The sequence below is a fragment of the Leucopleurus acutus genome, assembly GCF_964270905.1.
Source record: "Leucopleurus acutus genome assembly, chromosome: 2".
NCBI classification, from domain to species: Eukaryota; Metazoa; Chordata; class Mammalia; order Artiodactyla; family Delphinidae; genus Leucopleurus; species Leucopleurus acutus.
The window spans coordinates 140800347-140822519 of record NC_139143.1 but is presented as its reverse complement, the minus strand read 5'-3'; the positions used below and the strand labels follow the sequence as shown (position 1 = coordinate 140822519).

The following is a 22173-nucleotide window of genomic DNA, read 5'->3' as shown; positions in this document are numbered from 1 at the left end:
TGGCTTCTTTTGTTGCGGAGCACGGGCTCTAGGCGCGCAGGCTTCAGTAGTTGTGGCACATGGGCTCAGTAGTTGTGGCTCGCAGGCTCTAGAGCTCAAGCTTAGTAGTTTTGATGCACGGGCTTAGTTGCTCCGAGGCATGTGGGATCTTCCCGGGACAGGGCACGAATCTGTGTCCCTTGCATTGGCAGGCAGATTCTTAACCACTGCCACGAGGGAAGCCCTTTCATCGGTTCTTGACTACTCTCCTCTTTGCTCATTCTCTTCCAGCCACACTGACATCTTACTGTTCCTCAAATGTGTCACTGGGCTTGTCGGCCCTTAGGGTTCTTCACTTTTTGTCGGTGGCCTCTGATCTGACTTTCTTCCTTTCCTAATGCCCAGGGCTTTCAGGTTACTTCCTTACGTATGTGGCTATTTTTACCTGGTTCTAGGCCATTAGGCATGAAGTGATACCCTCAAGCAAATGGCCATTTTAAAAATCTGGTTGCTCTTTTCCTTTTGAACTCTCCTCCTGTGCCCCCTCCCCTTCTTTTTTTGTTTTACAAGGACTTCCTTTTCTGCCAATTTAGCTGTTCATTAAAAGTATTATATTTTATTCAGCATTTTTAGATGGCTTCTTTATCAGCCATTTTGCCACGACTCAGGGTCTGATGAATTGTTATTAACTAGTGAAGTTAGACCAGTGATTTCTCATAATAATTTTTTTTTTCCTTGGATTAAAGGATGGAAGACTCCAGACAGGGGATCACATCTTGAAGATTGGTAGCACAAATGTGCAGGGAATGACCAGTGAGCAAGTTGCACAAGTGCTGAGGAACTGTGGGAATTCTGTCAGGATGCTTGTTGCAAGAGACCCAGTTGGTGAAATTTCCATAGCCCCTCCTACCCCTGCAGCCTTACCTGTTGCCCTGCCTGCTGTGGCCAACAGGAGCCCTAGTTCTGTGAGTATACAAATTACTCTTTCATGGTAAATTCAGTACCGGGTGTGATTTACTGCAGGATTAGAAATGTTTTCCACTCCAAGTGTCGCATGCGTGTGAGTTGTGTCTCAGTGCTCAACAGGGAAGCAGAGGAGAGCCCAATTTGTAGACACTAGACAAGTTTGATTTTCTTTTTTTTGCCATTTCTCAGGGTTAAGTCATTCAGCTTCCCTGAGCCTCAGCTACTCATCTGTAAATTGGAGAATAATAATACCTGCATTTCTATTTCATAAGATTGGTGAACAGATATCCAGATAGTGGAGGGGAAACTGTAAATACTGGTCAGCGTATGTGTGTTATCACTGATAAGAACAGACTGGCCAAAGGGAATAGACATTAATAATAATAATTTTTATTTTGATTATTAACAATCATTACAGTTATATAATAATCATTACCATTAATCATTATAAAGCACCTGGAATTGTCTCAGTCATCTGAATTTTTCATAAGAATTCTGCAAGATAGGTCTTATCACCCACTTAATAGATGAGGAAATGGAAGTCCAAATAACTTGTTTTAAAGGTCATATAGGTAGTAATTTGCAAAGCTGGGGTTTGAATTTAGATCTTTCTGGTCCATTCCAAGTTCTTTTTTTGGTTTTTGTCTTTCAGTCTTATTAAGATAAAATCGACATACAGCACTTTATAAGTTTAAGGTGTACAGCCTAGTGATTTACATACATCATGAAGTGATTATCAAAATAAGTTTAGTGAACATCCATCACCTCATATACAATTAAAGAAATAGAAAAAAAATTTTTCTTGTGATGAGAACCCAGGATTTATTCTCTTAACTTTAATACATAACATACAGTGCTAATTATATTTATCATGTTGTATATTACATCTCTAGTACATATTCATCTTATAATACAAGGTACAAATGGAAGTTTGTACCTTTTGACTGCCTCAATCTGGTCCCCCCATCCCTCAGTCCCAAGTTCTTTCCATCCATCTCACAGGCTCTGAATCAAGAGATAATAAGGCAAAAGGAAAGAAATAGTTTTTAAAAGGACAAGCCAGGAAGAAGAAAAGAGAAGTGATTATGGTGAGAAGGGAGTGGGAAGCCACCTTTCACATTCATTTGAGGAACCATTCGGTGGCTTCTGGAAAGCCTTTCCCTGCTTGGAGCCATGTGAGTGGAAGTTTTCTGTCGGAGATATTAGAATCATTTTTCTTTTCTTCTCCAAACTAGTGAGAACCATTTTCTTTTCCATCCATTCTTCTGGTTTGCTGAAGCCTTCTACTTTGTAGTGAGGAACCAGTGTAGCTGTGTGATAAGTGAGAATTTGATGCAATCAGTTATTTACTTTCTATTATTAATGTTTTGAATTGAAAGCAAGGTATTATGTTTTTAGACACCTTACTCTTTTACAGAAATATTTTAAATTAGAAGACAAGAATGATAATCAGTTTTAGGTCAATATTTTTTGCTTACAATGGTTAGGCTTACCATTTGTTTCTAACTTTTTCTTTAAATTCTTTCAGATACAAATTTACGCTGAGTTTTTTCTAAGTGACTGTATTAGTTTTCTCTTGTTGTATAACAAATGATCACAAACGTTGTGGCTTGAAGCAGTACCCTTTGTTGGTCCACAGTTCTGTAGGTCTGAAGTCTGGGTGAGCTCTGCTGGGCTCTTCTTTGAGTCTTACAAAGCCTAAATCAAGGTGTTGGCCTGGCTGGGCTCTTATCAGGATGCTCTGGGAACAGTCCATTTCCAAGCTCTATCATATTGTTGGCAGAATAGTTTCTTGTAGCCATAGGACTGAAGTCTCTGTATTAATGGCTGTCAGCTAAGGACCTCTTTCAGCTCCTTAAGTCCCCCTGTGTTCCTTCTCACATGACCCCTCCTTCTTCAAACCACAAGTCCAGTCCTTATGCTTCAAATCGTTTTCACTTTCCTTTCTGCCATCAATAGGAGAAAACTCTCTGCTTATGAAGGGTGCCTGCTTAGATTAGGCTTACCTGGATAATCTCCCTTTTCCATGATATAAACACAGGAATGGCACCAGGGATCAAAAGTCAGAGACAATCTTAAACTTCTGCGTACCACAGGCGCTCAGAAAATACTTGACAAACCATGCACAAATTGACTATGTACACAAGCTAGATAACTAAACGTTATATATAATTAAAATTATTTTTTTCCTTTCAGGACAATTCTACTCTTTTTGAAACTTATGATGTTGAACTCATTAAAAAAGATGGACAAAGTCTTGGAATTAGAATTGTTGGTTATGTTGGAACTGCTCAGACAGGTAAATGAATCATTTCTATTTTACATTTGGAAATAATTGTAAAGGATGTTAAGGTTTCTAGAGAGTAAAATTAAATATCTGCAGATTTTAATTTAAACATTGAACAATAAAACCATGAATCTGTAATAGCAACTAATTATAAAAAATGATTAGAGAATCACAGTTTTATCTCAGTAGTTTTATAGCTGGCTCAATAGTCATTAACAAAAGAATTTAATTTATCCAACATAGTGTATAACATTTGAATTGTACCTCCTCTTGTTTCTAAGATAGATATATTTTGAATATTGAGACTGTTGCATATTATGACATTTTACATGTGATAAAGTAAAATGATTACTGCGTATATTTCATATTGTGAATGTCAAAAAAGTATTATTATTATGTTTAATTATCAAAAGAAGATAAAACAAATGCTTTAAATAGAATTAGTTTTCTTTCATATAAAGGGAATACATTGTAAGAATAAATGCATGGCCCAAGTATCTCTGAATAATACTCCCTGAACTCCAACATGCAAAGCTTTGGTAACTTTCACTGTAAGAGTTACTCTATTATGATAAGAAATCACTATCACTAGTAAGGAAAAATAAATCTTTTTCACAAATATTTGCTAGTAAGATGAAAAGTTAAAGTTATGAAATGTTCTAGTTTTTTAAAAATTGCAAGGTTACAGAGTTAATTTTTTTAAGTTATTATTTTGCATATTTACAGCAGGTGGAAAGATTAAAAGTGCTAATATATTCAAAGTCCTGAATGAAATTCATGTCAGACCACCTTGTGCTATTTTAGCCTAATGAAATAACTGTTTTCCCTTTAGATTTTTCTAAGTGCCACCATTTTTAGGTTCAGAATTTAAATGAGTTCTAAAGAGCTAAGTATGGATTGTATAATAATGTTGCAAAAAAAAATGTACTGAGTAGCTCTTAATATGCTGTCTGGTTAGAGAAATCATAAACTTGTGGTTTATGAACCTTTATTACATTAAGTTTTCAAGTTGTAAACCTAGTGATATACATGCAGAGTAAAATGAAGTGAATGATAGATAACAGAAAATTTGATGTTTATGTTACTGAATAGGAAAAGAATCATTTTACTTCTTTACCCTCAAAAGAAGCTTTTGGGACTGGAGCAAGGGCTGGGGGAGCAGTGTTGAATCCAAACACTAGAACATTTTATAACTCAATATACTTTTTAAACATGTAGTCTTTCAAAATAGTTTTCGCTTTATTCCATTCATTGGAACTTTTGAGCAGTTGCTTTGCTTAGTTTTAGAGGGAGTAGAAAAATGAATAAAAGAAAAGTCTATTCAGGGAGATAAACATGTAAATAACTGTCAGTTGTTTGAGGATAAATGAAATGTATGTGTTATCAGAAATGCAAGCAAACTATCATCATATAGCAGATGAAAGACTCATTATGACAGAGGGAAATGGAGAATTCACAAAGAAAGAGGCATTTGTACTAAGCATGGAAAAGGAGAAGGATTTAGATAGAAGGGTTGAGATCGACAGGAATAAAAAATGAGAAAAGGGATAGAATATAGAAAATCCTTGGTGTTTTGGTGGAACATCATGAGTCTTTTGTGTCTGGACTTTTGTCTTATTGGAGCGGTAGTTGGAAGATGAAGTAAAACAAGAAGTTTGGGGCAAATTATGGAGGTCCTTGAATGTGATTCTATGAAATTTACATTTTATCATGTAGGCTGTAGGAATCCATTGTGGTTTATATTCCTTCTACAGACAGTATTTTAAGTTCATTTGAAATTGAGATAAAAATGTAAAATCTTCCAGAGCTATGGTCTTTCTTTTTCTAACTTTTCTTCCAGCCCTTGCCCATAGGCATACATACTTTTTATATAGTTGTAATTTTTATATACATTTTATGATATATATAGAAGCTAACATGAGCAGTGAACTAAATGTAGGAAGACCTGTTAGGGCCCTCTTGTCTTAGTGCTGCTGAGAAATGATGAAGGTTTATGGCAAGTCAGCAGTGAGAAGGGAGATAGACCAAGAGAAGAGAGTAAGACTTAACCTGAGCTCTCCTGAATTCCAGCTGATACTGGAATGCATTTCATCAAGGTTCCATTACTGATTATTTTTCCAAAAATAGGCATCAATCAAATCATTTCAAATTTGGGTCACTTGTTATGGTGACAGTTTGAAATAATCCATCAGTTTCTCTGCTTGCATTCAGAATAGTATTTATCAAGCCTTCAGTCAGCCCCTTTAGCTAATTAACCTCTTGATATGAATTTTGCAATCAAGGCCTAATTAGAGCTTTCTTCCTTTTTCCATATGTTTTGTGCACCGTAGGAGAAGCTTCAGGGATTTATGTGAAAAGTATAATACCTGGCAGCGCTGCATACCACAATGGTCAAATTCAAGTGAATGACCAAATAGTTGCTGTAAGTAACTGCCCTCTGTTTTAGAACTGAATCAAGTTGGGGGAAAAAGTTATCATTATTATAATATATATGCAATGGGAATGGCTTAATATAGTCTCATAATGTTTTTAAAAAATTAAGTTTGTTAGTGCAGTGAAATCTCATTAATTTGGACTCTCATGGTCCTAAATTTTTTTTAATTAAAAAGAAATTTTTTTTAATTGAAATATAAGTTGATTTACAACATTGTGCCAATCTCTGCTGTACAGTAAAGTGACTCAGTTTTACACCTATATACCTTCATTTTTTAGTATTCTTTTCCATTATGGTTTATCCCAGGAGATTGGATATAGTTCCCTGTGCCATGCAGCAGGACCTTGTTGTTTGTCCATTCTAATTTTTTTTTTTTTAACTGCCTGTGAAGAAAGGAGTCACTAATGATATTGGCAGGAAAAAAAATACTGTATACATATGTATATTATAATATACATACACATATATTTGAAAGATGCTCTAGCATTCTCTTATAAAACATTTCAAGCACCTCTTTGTGTTCTTTAAATTCATCAATTTTATATGCAATTAATAGGCCATTTACTAGAACTATTTATCTCTTTGTGAAAGTAGTTTTTCTATTAATAGTAATTTTGAGTATATACAAAATTGAGATATTTTTTGTTTTTGAGAATGCAATCATTGCCTTTTATTAATTCGGATTGTAATTGGTATTTCCTCCATTTAGTAGAAATTAGTTAAATTTTGCAGTTTATTTTCTTTTTCTTTTATAAATTTATTTATTTTATTTTTGGCTCCATTGGGTCTTCGTTGCTGTGCACGGGCTTTTCTCTGGTTGCGGCGAGCGGGGGCTACTGTTTGTTGCGGTGGCTTCTCTTGTTGCGGAGCATGGGCTCTAGGTGTGTGGGCTTCAGTAGTTGTGGCTCGCAGGCTCAGTAGTTGTGGTGTGCAGGCTCTAGAGCGCAGGCTCAGTAGTTGTGGTGCATGGGCTTAGTTGCTCTGCGGCATGTGGGATCTTCCCAGGCCAGGGCTCGAACCCGTGTCCCCTGCATTGGCAGGCGGATTCTTAACCACTGCACCAGCAGGGAAGCCCTACAGTTTATTTTCATAATAATTTTGAAGCATGTATACACACACATTTAATTTATTGATTTATACAGAAACAAATGTTTGTTGGTATAATTTGAATGTTTGTCCTTCAGGTCCATCTAAGGAAGCACCTTTCATGACCCTTGGCTTTTCTGTTATTGGGCTTAGGAAATGTCTTGTGATTGGCAGTTTGGAGATGAGTGATAAAATTTTGGAGAAGATATTAGGGGGAAAGCTATAGCAGTGGTTTGGCTAGCTTGAGGAAGATTGAGCGAGGAGGCCTGTTGGTCATGATGGACTTAATAAGAATGTGTGATTGGACTTGACTGAGATTAGCAAATACCTTTCTTGCATGTGCTTTTTCAGAATACTAGAAAACCTAATGGAGGGAGATCAGTTTCTTCTGGAAAATATCACATAATGATATATGGTAGAGGGGTGAAGTATTGGATGGCCTGTTCACTTTTAGTAATAATGGCTTCTAGTAATACATCTTGAGAGCTCTGTATAACAACTGACCACCTTTTATGGCACTTTGAATTTTGAATAGCATCAGAGATTAAGACCCTCTACCTTTCTCAGGCTATCAGTTAAGTGTATGACTTAGGAATACAAGTTTCAGTTTGCTTTCTAGTTTCTCAGAAAATTTGTCAGCATGTTTTACTACTAATTTTTCATCCTTATTCAAAAATACTTTCTTAGGTCTAATACAAATTATTTTGGGGATGAAATGAATTGCCTAACTTTATACTGCCTTGCCAGAATTAAAAGTGGTAGCTAACTTGGAACTTCTGTTTAATGTATCTTTTAATGTTTTAGGTCGATGGTGTGAATATTCAGGGTTTTGCCAACCAGGATGTTGTTGAAGTGTTAAGAAATGCAGGGCAAGTGGTACACCTAACCCTAGTTCGAAGGAAAACATCCTCATCTGCTTCTCCACATGAAGGGCCCTCTGACAGAGGTAATTAATGCCTCTGTCCCTCCGCCTACCTTGTCTGGGTTTGGAAGATCAACTCATTTACGGAAGTTGTTCTATAAGTCTGGGAAGGAAAAACTGCCCACCTTGTGAAAAGTAGCAGTGGAGAAGTGAAATCAATTCATTTATGCCTTGAAGAGTTTCCTTTGCCTATTGTAACGTGCCAGTCCAAATGTTAGAATGTGAACACTGACATGCATTAAGCTCTGAGAGCTTCTCTAAATGGAGATGGAAATCATTTTCCCAAAAACCTTCCAAATTTCATTTATTTCTTATACTTGAATAATAAAGCTTTGCCACATTTTGTTCCAGGGGCTCTCAGTTGTCTAATGCTTTGACATTTTGCAAACTTCAGGTTTCATATTACCTCTAATGATGTATTTGATTCTAATATTTCTTGATTTACTTTGTGAACTATAGCAAGAGAAAATAAAATATGGATTTCTATTAAGGACACTTTTATTTATAAAATAATATTTGTTACTTTGATTGTAAGAATAGTAAATTTTCAGTATGGAACAAATGCAAAATTGTATGCATGACAATTTTTAATTATCAACTTACAAATGTAGATAGATCAACAAAATTTGGAAATCATGGGAACACATTCAATTTAAAATGAATGACTGGGGCTTCCCTGGTGGCGCAGTGGTTAAGAATCCGCCTGCCAATGCAGGGAACATGGGTTTGAACCCTGGTCCGGGAAGATCCCACATGCCACGGAGCGGCTGGGCCCGTGTGCCACAACTGCTGAGCCTGCACTCTAGAGCCCTTGAGCCACAATTACTGATCCCATGTGCCACAACTACTGAGGCCCGCGAACCTGGAGCCCATGCTCCACAACAAGAGAAGCCACCTTAATGAGAGGCCTGCACACCGTGGTGAAGAGTAGCTCCCGCTTGCCGCAACTAAAAAGAAAGCCCGTGCACAGCAACGAGGACCCAACACAGCCAAAAATAAATAAATAAATTTATTAAAAAAAGAATGACTGGCAGGTCTGGGGCCCCGCCCCTTACACTTCTCAGGACTGACCTTCTGGCAGCTGGGCTGCACGCTGAGCCAACATTGACAGGTCCTCGTGATGTGGCCGGACGTGCCCCCTCTCGTGAAATCATGGTGGCATACTGGCGACAAGCTGGACTCAGCTACATCTGATACTCCCAGATCTGTACAAAAGCAGTGAGGGATGCATTGAAGACAGGATTCAAAGCAAATGCCAAGAAGACTTCTGGCAGCAGCATAAAAATTGTGAAAGTGTAAAAGGAATAATTTACTCTGGCTACAGCTTGAAATGTTGCATGTTCAAGGTGAAGATGTGTGGGCACGTGTTATGGCAGATTGAAAACGATCTCCCTACATGGAAAGAAAAAACACCTGTCTTGTTCATAGATTGACAATGCCAATAAATTAAAGTACAGTTCAAAAAAAAATAAAATGAATGACTAATTATATAACTAGTGGGTAAGAAATAATTCCATTAGAATTTGTCAAACGTTGAGTACATATTTTTTCCCCTCCTCTGAAGATATAATGAGCCTAGAAATGTTTGCTTTCAACTGATATTAAATTGTATTTACATTGGAACTTTTTAATTTTATTTTTCATTTATTTATTTATTTGGTTGCACAGGGTCTTAGTTGTGGCAGGTGGGCTCCTCAGTTGCAGCTTGTGGGCTCCTTAGTTACGGCTCATCAGTTCCTTAGTTGTGGTATGCGAACTCTTAGTCACGGCATTCATGTGGGATCTAGTTCCCCAACCAGGGATCAAACCCGGGCCCCCTGCATTGGGAGCACGGAGTCTTAGCAACTTCGCCACCAGGGAAGTCCCTATGTTGGAACTTTTTAAGTTTTATGTGGTAGTGGAAATTCTGCTGCTGAAAGATAGATGCCCTGTCAACTGCATTGTGTGTATGAAATTTAAAATTGCCTAAATAGTACAGAATGTACAAATGCTGTATTGACCTTAAAGGTTTACATAAATATTTATACCATTATAATGGTTTTTAGTAGCTGTGATAGAGCCTTTGGCTTTAGTCTGCTGTATCAGATGAACTATGTCATCTGCAAATTAGCAATTCTTTACTGAGCGTGGCTACATTTTAAATTTGTATTGGGATAGGTTTTGACTCTAAATCTGCACTTCTTCCATGGTTTGGGTGTCCCTCCTGTGTGTTTCACTAGCACCCTTTGAAGAGCACTCTACTGTAACATTTTTCACACCATGTTGTAATCACCTGTTTTGTGTGTGGCCATTATAATGTAGGGGAGTGGTTATGCCTGTGTCCCCTGCCCCATTGAACACATCTCTGTGTGCCTTCCTCATAGTCAGCATTTAAGTTTGTTTTACTGAAACAAACTGCATGGCTTCTAGCTCTTGTGCAGTACCTTCCTCTGCCATTCAAAATCTTACTGTCTTTTTCTCCTCTAAACTCTTATTTGCATACCTTGTATATACTTATTTGTGTACCAATTTGTATACTACTTGTAGCGTACAGCCAATCATGTATTGCTTTGTACTCTGCACACTGTTTAGTGTGTAACTCTTCTCCCCAAGCTACATTAGCAGCTTCTGGCTGGCATTTGTCTTGCTGGCACTGGGCTGTGCATTTAGTGTGTATCAAGAGATGAATGTTCTAAAAAATCCTGTGTGGTTTAAAATGTCATGTTAAGATCATAGGAACTTTTAACTGGTTTTATTTTTAAACTTTTTATTATAAAAGTTTTTGAACATACAGGAAAATTGAAAACTAGTGTAACAGATACCCAAAAACCCACCATTTAGATTCAGCAGTTAACATTTTGCCATGTTTGTATCATCTGTTTACCTTTTTCTGAACCATTTAAGAGTGAGTAGTAGATATCATGACAATTTAGCCCTACATCAGTTATAGCTTCTAAAAATAGTCATGATATCATTATCACACCAAAGAAAATTAATAGTAAGTCCCTAATATCAAATACCCAACACATACTTAAATTTTCCCAATTGCTCCCAAATGTCTTTTGTAGCTCCTTTTTCCACTTCCCTTTCTTCCCCTCTAAAGCCTCATAAAATCAAGATAATTGATTTTTATGCATTGAGCCTATTGCATTGTATTATGCTTCTTTGGTTTCTTAATCTAGAAGAATCCCTTGCCCCTGCCTCCATGGCATAGACTTTTTGAAGGGATTTGGCCATTTGTCACTAGAATGGTACATTCAGAATTTGATTGTTTCCTTGTGGTGTCATTTGACTTGTTCCTCCAACCCCTATGTTTCTTGTGAGCTAGGAGCTAGAGCCTTAAATTCAGGTTCAGTATTTTTTTGCGGTACGCGGGCCTCTCACTGCTGTGGCCTCTCCCGTTTCGGAGCACAGGCTCCGGACGCGCAGGCCCAGCAGCCATGGCTCACGGGCCCAGCCGCTCCGCTGCATGTGAGATCTTCCCAGACCGGGGCACGAACCCGTGTCCCCTGCATCAGCAGGCGGACTCTCAACCGCTGCGCCACCAGGGAAGCCCAGGTTCAATGTTTTTGATAAGAATACTTTATAAGTTACATGTGGTTATTTAAAAATAACGTAAAATGATTCTTGTTCAACCTTTCTTGTGTTTAAGAAATACATAATGATTGGCATGCTTGAGATTGAACGCTTACTAAACTCAATTTAGCTAAGGAAGGAAACTCTGCAACCAGGAGAATACTCTCCCCTTTCCTTCCCATTCACAAGGTTACTTATGTAGAGTTGTTTGTGAAACTCATGTTGATGTCATGCCAGAACCTAGGATTGCCCAGAGCAACGGAACCGGCTTCTTCTGCATTTCTTGCTCCCTGCCCACCACAGCAGCAAGAACATATGGCCCCCAGTGTTCTCCTCCTTCCCCCCACCCCCCAAGGCTATATTGAAAAGCATCTCCTCCTGCTTTGTCATTGACTTTACCTTGCTTTTCTCTTCCCATTGCCTAGTTCCTTATTCTTTTCAATAATACTACAAGTGTATTTTTTAATGAATTGAGTGGTTATCACAAGTGGCATTTTAACTAAAGGAATCATATGTGTAAGTTACCTGAAAAGTTTATAAGGAGGTTGTGAAATGGGACAATAGAGTGGAATAAGCTTACTTAAATATGGCCTTCATCTGATAGTGATTCAAATTAACAATTCTTATTTTAGGAACTGTGGTAGAACCACCGAAAACACCAGCCCTCTTTCTGACTGGAGCAGTGGAAAGGGAAACTAATTTCAGTGAAGATGAGGAAACTGAAGGAAGAATGGATAATCTAAAAAATGACAATATACAAGCCTTAGAAAAACTGGGTAGGCACAAAGCATTCAATTCAAAGCTTTCTCTCTTTATAGTTAATATAATATAAGGAATTTTAGAGGCATTTTTAGAGATATAAGATAAGATATTCTTAATATCAACATCTTAACACTTGTGGCAGTTGAGAATCGAGCATACTGTTGTTTAATCATTGTTTAATTATTATTATTTTTTTTTTTTTGTGGTACGCGGGCCTCTCACTGTTGTGGACTCTCCCGTTGCGGAGCACAGGCTCCGGACGCGCAGGCTCAGTGGCCATGGCTCACAGGCCCAGCCACTCCGCGGCATGTGGGATCCTCCTGGACTGGGGCACGAACCCGTGTCCCCTGCATTGGCAGGTGGACTCTCAACCACTGCACCACCAGGGAAGCCCAATTATGTTGATTTTGAATACATTTTATTAGTGTGATAACTTTTAATCTTGTTGGCATTTTTAATTACTGCATACTTTAGCTTGTATTATTATCATCGATATAGCTATAGATATACAGCTGTCTGTATACATATAGCAGTATTTCCTTTTCACCATAACAATAATGTATACATTTTTATATATTTTATCAAATTTCCAGGTTGCTATTATTTATTGTTTAATTTTCTTTTTAATTGATGTGCAGCTTTGTCCTTGTGCTTTGTTCTTTGATACCTTGTCTACTCTAGTTGACTGTATTCTGTAAGCATGTTGAGTAACAGTCTCACACAGTTTCCTGTACAAAGGCACTCAGGGAAGCCTTGCCAGTTGGATGAAATGGACTAAAACTTCATCCATGTCCACGTTGGCTTTTGGCTTTGATTGCCTTCTCTTGGGAAAGAATGGCCTGAAGGAAGGAGTAAACCCCTCATTCAAGTTTTAAAATTTCCTATAGTTTGGAAATTTAACTTGTTCTTTTTGACCCAAGTAGATTGCAGTTAATTTTTGCTCTTTAAATTCATGTGAACCCAGAGAGATGTACAATGAACTATCAGGTGAAAATCAAATACGTTCTAAAGTTAGAAATATTTTTAGAAATATCTGCTCTTTTTGGATCAACCTCACTACCTTTTTTTTTTTTTTTTTTTTTCCCATGAGTATATATAATTTCAGCTAGAGAGTTAGACCAAATTCTTCCAACTGTTAGGAAGTTAACTCTCTTTTTGCTGTAGGGGCAGAACTGTTTTCCCTTCTTCTCGTCTAGTTCTTTTGGCTGGTCTAATGATTAAATCGACATAAGACAGATTAACACAGGAGAAAAACTAATTTCCTATGTGTAAGAGTCCCATAAAAATATGAGCCCCAAGGGCAAGTTGGGCAATTGAAGCTTCTGTGCTATCCTGAGTTAAGGAATGGGATAGGGGCCTGGGCCTTCCAAGGGGAGGAGAGTAATTTACAGGATGATAAGAAGAGCAGATGTTTGGTAATTAGAAGTTTGCCCAGCCATGCAGATAGGTCTTTCAAATAAAAAAGTTATCTCTGGTAATAACTGTCTTTCTGGTACAGGTTCCCTATCTAAATTCTTTTAGGTAGTTAAGGGAGAGGTGAAAGTTTTTCCTGAGTCTGCTGGGTCTTGATTGCCTTTAGCTGAAAATAATCCACATGCCAAAGTGGCAATATTTGGGGGTGGCATATTCTGCTCCCCTTCATTGCCGTTGGAATAATCGTTTCAGGGCATCATAATATTCATTTTTGTGTGTGATCATTTTGTGTAGCCAAGGATTTATTGAGCTGCTTAAAATCTCTTTCCTGTGGTACTTAGGCCTTTGTGCTGTGCTTTAAAACTCATGACTGTGATTTCATTGTATGACTGAAAGGTAAGAATATAGTCCAAAGAATTGTAGGTGAAATATCGACATTATTTTATACGTGTATAAAATATCTTTAAATATCATGTTTTTAAGCTTACAGTTCAACCAATACATTGCAAATTTTATTCAAATTAGCCTACCACATAGGAAACTGCTGCCTGTAAGAAATTTAATAAAACTCTTAATGTGATTTCTTACGGAAATGTTAACAGAGTAGGAACAAGGGTGCAGAGCCTACCTGAATGATATTTTGTTTTTAATAGGATCTTCAGTTAGTTATCCTCGAAATGTAATCTAGCATATCAGTTAATAGAGTTACTTTATGGATATGCTTTTGTAAATCTAGTAATTTTAAGTCCTTTAGTGTTCATTAGTCTTAGTCTCTGATTTTTGAGGTTAGCCTGTTTTACTTAATGATTTGTACTCTGTAATTAAGCATGATATGCATCCGAGATTAGATGTCTGCTGAAGGCTTGAAAAAACTGATGTTGCAAGTTATGTTTGATTTTAGGCAGATGGTTATATCAGTTGTGGTGTTTTGTGACTTGTCCAATCTTGTGACAAAATTGAGTTTTTCTTAAAGAAAAAAGGTGGAGGTTTGTTTATTTTCTGCTGATACTGTGGATCTAAATTGAAAATACAGTTTTAGTACTTTGATTTTTGTCTATTAGGCATCATTCAGACTACAGACTTCTGGCTAAGATCATACGGAGGACAGGCAGGACACTTAAAATCTGTCTGCGCTCTTTAAAATCATCTGACCCATGCAAAAAAGGCAATATTACCCTTAAGTAAGAAAGTTATAAAGATATGATAGGGCTTCCCTGGTGGTGCAGTGGTTGAGGGTCCGCCTGCCGATGCAGGGGACGCGAGTTCGTGACCCGGTCCGGGAAGATCCCACATGCCGCGGAGCGGCTGGGCCCGTGAGCCATGGCTGCTGAGCCTGTGCGTCCGGAGCCTGTGCTCTGCAACGGGAAAGGCCACAGCAGTGAGAGGCCCGCGTGCCGCAAAAAGAAAAAAAAAAAAAAAAAAAGATAACCACGTAGCCACAAAAGACCAAAGTAAAACAAAATTTCTATTATATTAAAGCTCATGCAACTCACTGGTTGAATTAAACCAGAAAAGCTTTTATATCTGCCCAAGTGAAAATTTGATTGGGTCATGTTGATATGCCTTGTTTATAGTAAAGATACTTTGATAAGTTTTTACTTTTCCTGTGGGTGAGTGGAAGGTACTACTCTGAAGTGATTAACATTCACCTTAAATCCTTGTTTGTCCTAACATAGCATAAACCAAAGCCAGATGCATTTTACTTGTAAGCCACAGGATGTTTGTATACAAACTATATAATTCAAATTTCATTTATAACTCATCATTTCCTCTTCCCTTTAAAATATTCCTTAACAGCAAAAGCCCCATCATAATTTGGTCACAGACCAAATTTACATTTTACATTAGTAAAATGTAAAATTTTACATTCTACATTAGTCTTACAAGTCACCTCTGATTTACTTTACCTAATAGACCTAAGTTAATGCACTTTCCTTTTTATTTATTTCCCTTTTACTTACTGAAGCTGTGCTGTTATGGAAGAATTTAGTAGTTTAGTGTGTTTAGCTCACAGTAGTTTCAATGTTTTGTTTATTGATTTTTTTAATCCAGAAGGAGTCCCAGCCTCTTTAGAAAATGAGCTGAAATCCAGATGGGAAAACCTACTGGGCCCTGATTATGAAGTAATGGTATGTTAAAATCTTTTAATAAAAAACACTCATGTCTCATCTCATGTCAATGAAATGTAGCTCTGAATGCTACAATTGAAAGAAATGGGAAAGTCGAAGAATAGCCGGCCCGGCCTTTATTTTTTCCTCCTGTGTTTCTTCTGTACTGGATCAATTAATTGATTTTTTTTTTTTCATTTTAAGCTGCAAGGACAGTTAAGGACTGCAGATAAGTTTCAGTTACAATTAGCAGACACTCAGTTCATGTGGAAACAATTTAAGTCAACAATAGGCAGAAAAATGTTAGGAGAGAAAGGACTTGCCTTTAAATTTATAACCTGTATCAGCTGCTTAAAATTGCTGGCATTTTTATGATTGCTTTTATGATCTGTTTGTTTTATTATACACTGAAAGGGCTGTGGATATTAGTCCTGTGTTTCACGAAGAATCTTACGGTTTTATGAGAAAAATGAAAGAATGCTTATCAAATGTATTTGGGAGAACAGGAAGTAATTTAGGTTAGGTATAAGTTTATATGCCAGTGGTCCATTAGGCTTCCTTTCACCTGTTATTAGATTCACTGAGTAAGGGATTGATTACATTTCCCCATATGAATCCACATGAAAACAGAAAGCTGCACTTAGAAAAGCCTCTACAGTGTTCACTAAATGTGTTAGTAATAAAGTATTCTATTAAATTTCTTTTGTCTTTCACGTTTTCTTACATATGTTTGTCATTAGTACATGTTGGCTGGTTGGAGATTTTTTTTTTCTCTTCTAGCCACTATCTATTGTTAGACATTTTCCAGTGTCATTAAGATGAGTCAAAACAGTGCATACTTCCTCTTCTTACTTGTTTTGTACTTGCGTGTCGGTCCTCATGAACTGCTGCTTCTTTACTTCATAGATTTCAAAGCTGTTTTTTCATTAGGTTATCACCTAGCAAGTGACCTTTTCTGCTCTCCTGAGTGGTTGATATTTAAAGTAGTTTGGTGTACCAGTATTTTTAAATGGTCAGTTTTGCGATGATCTCTTTTCGGTTAAAAATTTATCCTGTTTATAACCACCTTTCCAAATTTTATTTATCATGTGGTGAGGTCATAACAGAGGGGCTAGAAAGAGGAGACAGAATTTGAAGTTGGAAATTTAAAGTGACAGTTTATTCATTAAGAGTTGTAACATGTTCTGAGGGACGAGGCGACAAAAGGAGAAGCCAGGCAAGACGGATGAATGAATGCATACATGCAAATATGCGTATATACATTCATGCATGTGCTCCAGTGTTTCTTACTTTATTTTCTTCCAGAATCTACTTATCTGAAGTGCAGTACTTTTAGAAGCCTTAGTTGGACCACTGTTTAACTTATCCCCTCCCTCCAGATGCACCATATTCTATTAACAACGTACAGATGCAAATCATCAGTGCAGTATTTTGCTTGCACGGAATTCACTTCTGTGGGTGTCCACCATTGAAGCTCAGAACAATAGTTTTAGGCCAGGATTAAAAGCTTTCAGTATTCCACGATCTTTCCACCAGTCCAGGTCTTTTGTTTGTGTCCTTGCCAGCTCTTTCTCCTAGGGAAATGGTTTGAGCTTGCTGTAGAAAGTCAGATGCTTCAGTTTTTCCAAACTTCTCTGATTTTTCTGACCTTGAAAACTTTGTTTCAAGGCCAGGGTTTAGAAGTAAAAATGACCATACTCTTGGTTTTGTCAAAAGAATAAAATTTTTATGGCTTTAATACAATGGAGGATTATATTAAAATTTTAGGGGCTATGGATTTTTAAAAATAGCACATGTATTTGCCCATCACCTTCTAGTTCAACTTTTGCATAATTTATGAAAAAAGATTGCTGTGGAGAACAATAACAACAAAAAAGTGAATATACTCTGAAATTTTACATTATGTGTTATGGATTTCAGAAACGTGGAAAAGAGTTTAGATGGAGTTATCAACGTATAGGTTTTATACAGATTTTTTCAGAAAGCCTAGGAAGAAATAAAGTTATGCTTTTACGAATATTGGAAATATTCTTTCTTGTGAATTTAGATTGCTACTTTGGACACACAGATTGCAGACGATGCTGAGTTACAGAAATATTCAAAGGTAAGCATTATTTTTTATTTTTATTTTTTATAAATTTATTTATTTATTTTTGGCTGCATTGGGTCTTTGTTGCTGCGCGCGGGCTTCTCTAGTTGCAGCGAGCGGGGGCTCGTCTTCCTTGTGCTGCGCATGCTTCTGATTGCGGTGGCTTTTCTTGCTGTGGAGCACAGGCTCTAGGCGCACGGGCTTCAGTAGTTGTGGCACCTGAGCTCAGTAGTTGTAGCTCATGGGCTCTAGAGAACAGGCTCAGTAGTTGTGGCACATGGGCTTAGTTGCTCTGAAGCACGTGGTATCTTCCCGGACCAGGGCCCCAACCCGTGTCCCCTGCATTGGCAGGTGGATCCTTAACCACTGCGCCACCAGGGAAGTCCCTATTTTTTAAACTGTTGCCAGTTTTTTGTTGTCTGAAGAACTTTCTCTAAGTTCTTGTCAAAGAAACTAGATTAGTGCTATGATCTAAAGTTTTCAGAATTTAGTTTTAGAGGTTTTCTGGAAATGTAGTAGGTTCTGACTGTTATGAAACGTGATGGTTAGATATGCCTGGGAAGAACGTGGGCCACTTCCAGAAGCCAAAATCCCTGGTGTGACTGCTTTGCCAACCTTAAAGGTAGTATGCAGAGTGGCCTTGTGCAGAGCGTGTTAGCTTTTCTGATATTGTAAGTCCTTTTAAAATGTTTCCTAAAATTCAAGACCATGATATAGACTTAAAAAAAAAAATCTTCCCGGTCCAGATGTTTAAGAACAAAAATGTGGCTTATCTTTTGAGATAGGCAATGCTTTTTCTTGACTTAAAAAATTTTGTATTGAGACCTTTATTTCTAATGGCAAAATGCCAGAAGGTAACTTTTACAGTTTTTCCTAACATTTTTAGTGACCTCTCACTGCAAATTAATTTCATAGTCCCCACTCTGGATAATCAAAGGCCAGGGTAATTGAAACTTAGAGAAGCCTTCCAGGTGGCTTTCTCAATAAATGATGAGAAAGGAAAGGTTTTCTTGTCCGAATAGTTTCAGAAATTATACTGTAATCCCACCTGAGGTCTATGAGCTAAGCCCAGCTTAAACTCTGCTGTCATATGCAGTATTCAGAATGAGTTTTCTGTGTCCCATGTGGGTTTGGTAAGAAGTCCTCTCTTTAGATAGTTCTACCATTTCCTTCTTTGGGTATTTGTGATGAATATTTTCCTTCTAAAATTTTATGTTACATGTGCTGTTATTTTTAGGTTGGAATTTTCACAGCCGATGCTGTGGAGAGTCTTTCTTTCCTTGTAAGCTAGCCTGCATTTGGAGTCACTTCCTTGCTGGGCTGTGTGGGCCAACTGACCAGGCTTTCCTCAGATGTGCAATATAAAAGAACATGCACAGCTTGTACTTAAAACTATTTACAATATCATATTTAGGTTAGATTAGTCACTGATTACTAATTCCATCTAAATTTGTTGAGAGGAGTTTAATTCAAAATAAAAGTAAGAAATATAAATCCCTCATCAAACTTCACATGTTATTAATTACCGCAGTATAGTTTACTGGTGACATGGACTCTGGCGTCAAACTGCCTGGGTTCAGATTCTGGCTTATCCGTTTACTAGCTTGTAAAATTATCTAGACTCTATGTTTCAGTTTTGTTGTCTGTAAAAGGAAGATATTAATAGATTAGCACCTATCTCATGGGTTGTATAGGAATTAAATTTAATGTGCCTAGAGTAGTTGCAAGCACATAGGATATTGTTAATATTTTTACTGTCATTCATAAAAATCAATGATGCTTTTCCTGAAAATTGTTCTTTAATTTACACTAAACTCTTAGATAGTAGATATTTTCTATTTACCAGTCTTCCACTTAACTGAATTTCCTGTGCCTAATCTGCCCGTCTATTGAGTCCTTAATTTTAGTTGTTATATTTTTCTATTCTAGAATTTATTTTATCCCTTTTTAGATCATAATTCTTTTGGAGGAGTTCTCAATTTTAAAAAATCTGTAGTTGCCATCTTTTTCTCTATTTCTTGAACATATTAATCATAGCTTATAAGGACTTAAAATAATTAATTCCAATATGTGGATCAACTTTAGATGTGTTTCTGTGGTTTGATGTTTTTCTCTCGTTATAGTTATTTGGTTGTATATCTCGTCATGCCATAACTTGACTGAATGTTCGATATTATGTACGCCAGCTACGAAAGGCGTCAGGTGATGTCATCTCCATCCAGAAGAGTCACTGTTTCTTCTAATAAGGAGATACTCTGTGTGTGTGTGTGGGGGGGGGGGTACAGGTGGGCGATCATCTCTGAGGCGAGGCAGAGGTACCTTTCGGGTAAGGTTCAGACTCTCTTGTTTGCTCCTAACACATGGCCTTCCAGGTATTCCAGTGAGTCTGCGATGTTTACCAATCCCTTCTCCCTGGTGGGACCTGAACTCCAATTCTCCCTTAGTACTTTGGGACTGTAGAAATCTTTGCTTAGCTCTTCAGAGGTTTCCTGAGGAACTTTTAGCCTCCTTGCCCGTTAGAACTCCAGAGACGTCCTTGGAGGAAAACATGCCCTTGCTCAGGCTCAGTTCATCGTGCAGTTCAGCTTTAGTTGTCCTTACATGTTCAAAGCCGTAAGACCCTGTATCATCAGATTCTATAATGAGAAAAAAGGATCATAACCACACACGGTACATCTTAAAGAATGTCATTGTTTTTCTCCAGGCAGAACATGTTCTCTTTCACCTTCATCCCTAGTTCCTTGCCACCAGTCTAACTTTATCTTCTTCCTGATCAGCTTCTATGAATTATGTCTACTTGTACTCAGTTACACTGGTGTAATGATGTGGAAAGTCTTCGAGTCAAACAGACTTTCAGAACCACCTCACCAGTACATTCAACTGTTCATCCATTCATCAATTATTTATTGATATCTACTCAGTGCCAAGTCCTCTACTGGGTGCTGGGGTTTCAGAAGAGAACAGGAAAAAAAAAAAATCGCTGTCCTGTAGAACTTACATTTTAGTAGGGGGAGATACAAAATAAGTCATAATTTCTGTAGTACAGATGATGTGTGCCATGCAGGGAAAATGGATAAGGAATTCAGGAGAGAGAGTGGGTTTGCAATTTTAGATAGGTTGACCAGGAAAAGCCTCCTTAAGAAGGTAACATTTGAGGAAATACTTTAGGAGGTGAAATAAGCAGCCTAATTTTTCTTCTACATAATAGGAACAATAGTACCTATGTTGTAGAAGGTTAAATATAAATATATTTAATACATGCCCTAATTAATATAGCTCAATGCCAACATGTAAGAACCGTTTGATAAATGGTGGTTTTGTTTCCCAGTTGTATACTTCTAGTACTTTTAGTCTCTGACCTTTTAAAGGCTCCTTTAGAAAAAGAAAAGCTATTTTAAAACATTTAATTGAAATTTTGTTGTAGCAAAAGTTTTTTTAAAAAATTTTTTGCACTAGAAGAGTCAGCCATAATTGCACTATTCTCTTTTCATATTTAGTTGTTGCCTGTATATGTTTACATATCTGTAGTTGGTATACCCATTCTTTTGTGTAACATACATGTCAGAGAAGGGATGTATGCTTTTTCTATGTAAAATTATCACACTTATTTACTCTTTTTTTTTTTTTTTGCGGTACGCAGGCCTCTCACTGTTGTGGCCTCTCCTGTTGCGGAGCACAGGCTCCGGACACGCAGGCTCAGCGGCCATGGCTCATGGGCCCAGCCGCTCCGTGGCATGTGGGATCTTCCCGGACTGGGGCACGAACCCGTGTCCCCTGCATCAGCAGGCGGACTCTCAACCACTGCGCCACCAGGGAAGCCCCATATTTACTCTTTTGTACATTGATTTCTTAATTACAAATGTCCACAGATTGATTTGTTGTTGTTGTTTTTTGAGCCATGCTGTGCAGCTTGTGGGATCTTAGTTCCCCAACCAGGGATTGAACCCGGGTCATGGCAGTGAAAGTGCCGAGTCCTAACCACTGGACTGCACAGATAGATTATTTTGATGAACTATAATTTTTAAAAATCCTCTTAAAATTGGAAGTTTAGTTCTTAATTCAGTAGCTTCTAATTTCTCCCTACAATATGTAAAGAAGACTGGCCTGTCCAAACCCATTTCACACGTGAGGATGCTGAAGTTTGCATAGGTCGAATGAATCACCTTAAATTACACAACTGGATAGTAGCAGAGGCAGCTTGCAGATTAGAGAGCTTTCTTTCCTTCCTGAAGTATTTACAGAGCTCCTACTCTACGCCAGACACTGCACTACCAACTGTGGGAAGCAAAATAGAAAAGGTCCTTGCTCTCCTAGAGTCTGGGTTCTGGGCTTTGGTCAGGGCATGATAATAAACAAGTAAAAAATAACCTGAGAAGATAGTTATAAACTGTAAAAAGTGATGCAAAGAAGTGCTTGTAAGAAGTGATGATGATTCAAGAAGCATAAACAGGGTGATGAGAATATAACTGGGGGGCACCTTAGAGAGAGAGCTGGGGAAAGCCTTTCCGAGTTTAGGCTTGAAGGATAAGAATGTGGTGAACGGCAGGTACAGGTGGAAAAGAGCTGTCCTGT

The 22173-nt window shown here is 37.7% G+C and overlaps 1 protein-coding gene and 1 pseudogene across 10 annotated transcripts in view; both read left to right on the top strand.

Annotated features, from left to right (window-relative positions):
• PATJ (PATJ crumbs cell polarity complex component) overlaps positions 1-22173 on the top strand; it is a 358003-nt gene that overhangs the window by 41262 nt on the left and 294568 nt on the right. For 8 of the 9 annotated variants that reach the window (XM_082834080.1, XM_082834082.1, XM_082834078.1 and 5 more), the window contains 7 exons: positions 726-944; positions 3142-3244; positions 5563-5654; positions 7557-7698; positions 11862-12005; positions 15457-15533; positions 17560-17616. In XM_082834080.1, coding sequence (XP_082690206.1) covers positions 726-944; positions 3142-3244; positions 5563-5654; positions 7557-7698; positions 11862-12005; positions 15457-15533; positions 17560-17616 — 834 coding nt within the window. The remainder of the gene's footprint in view (positions 1-725; positions 945-3141; positions 3245-5562; positions 5655-7556; positions 7699-11861; positions 12006-15456; positions 15534-17559; positions 17617-22173) is intronic. The other variant, XM_082834079.1, reaches the window with a different exon arrangement.
• On the top strand, positions 8453-9957 carry LOC309958317 (ATP synthase subunit epsilon, mitochondrial-like; annotated as a pseudogene). The gene has a single exon. The product of its transcript is annotated as an ATP synthase subunit epsilon, mitochondrial-like (transcript).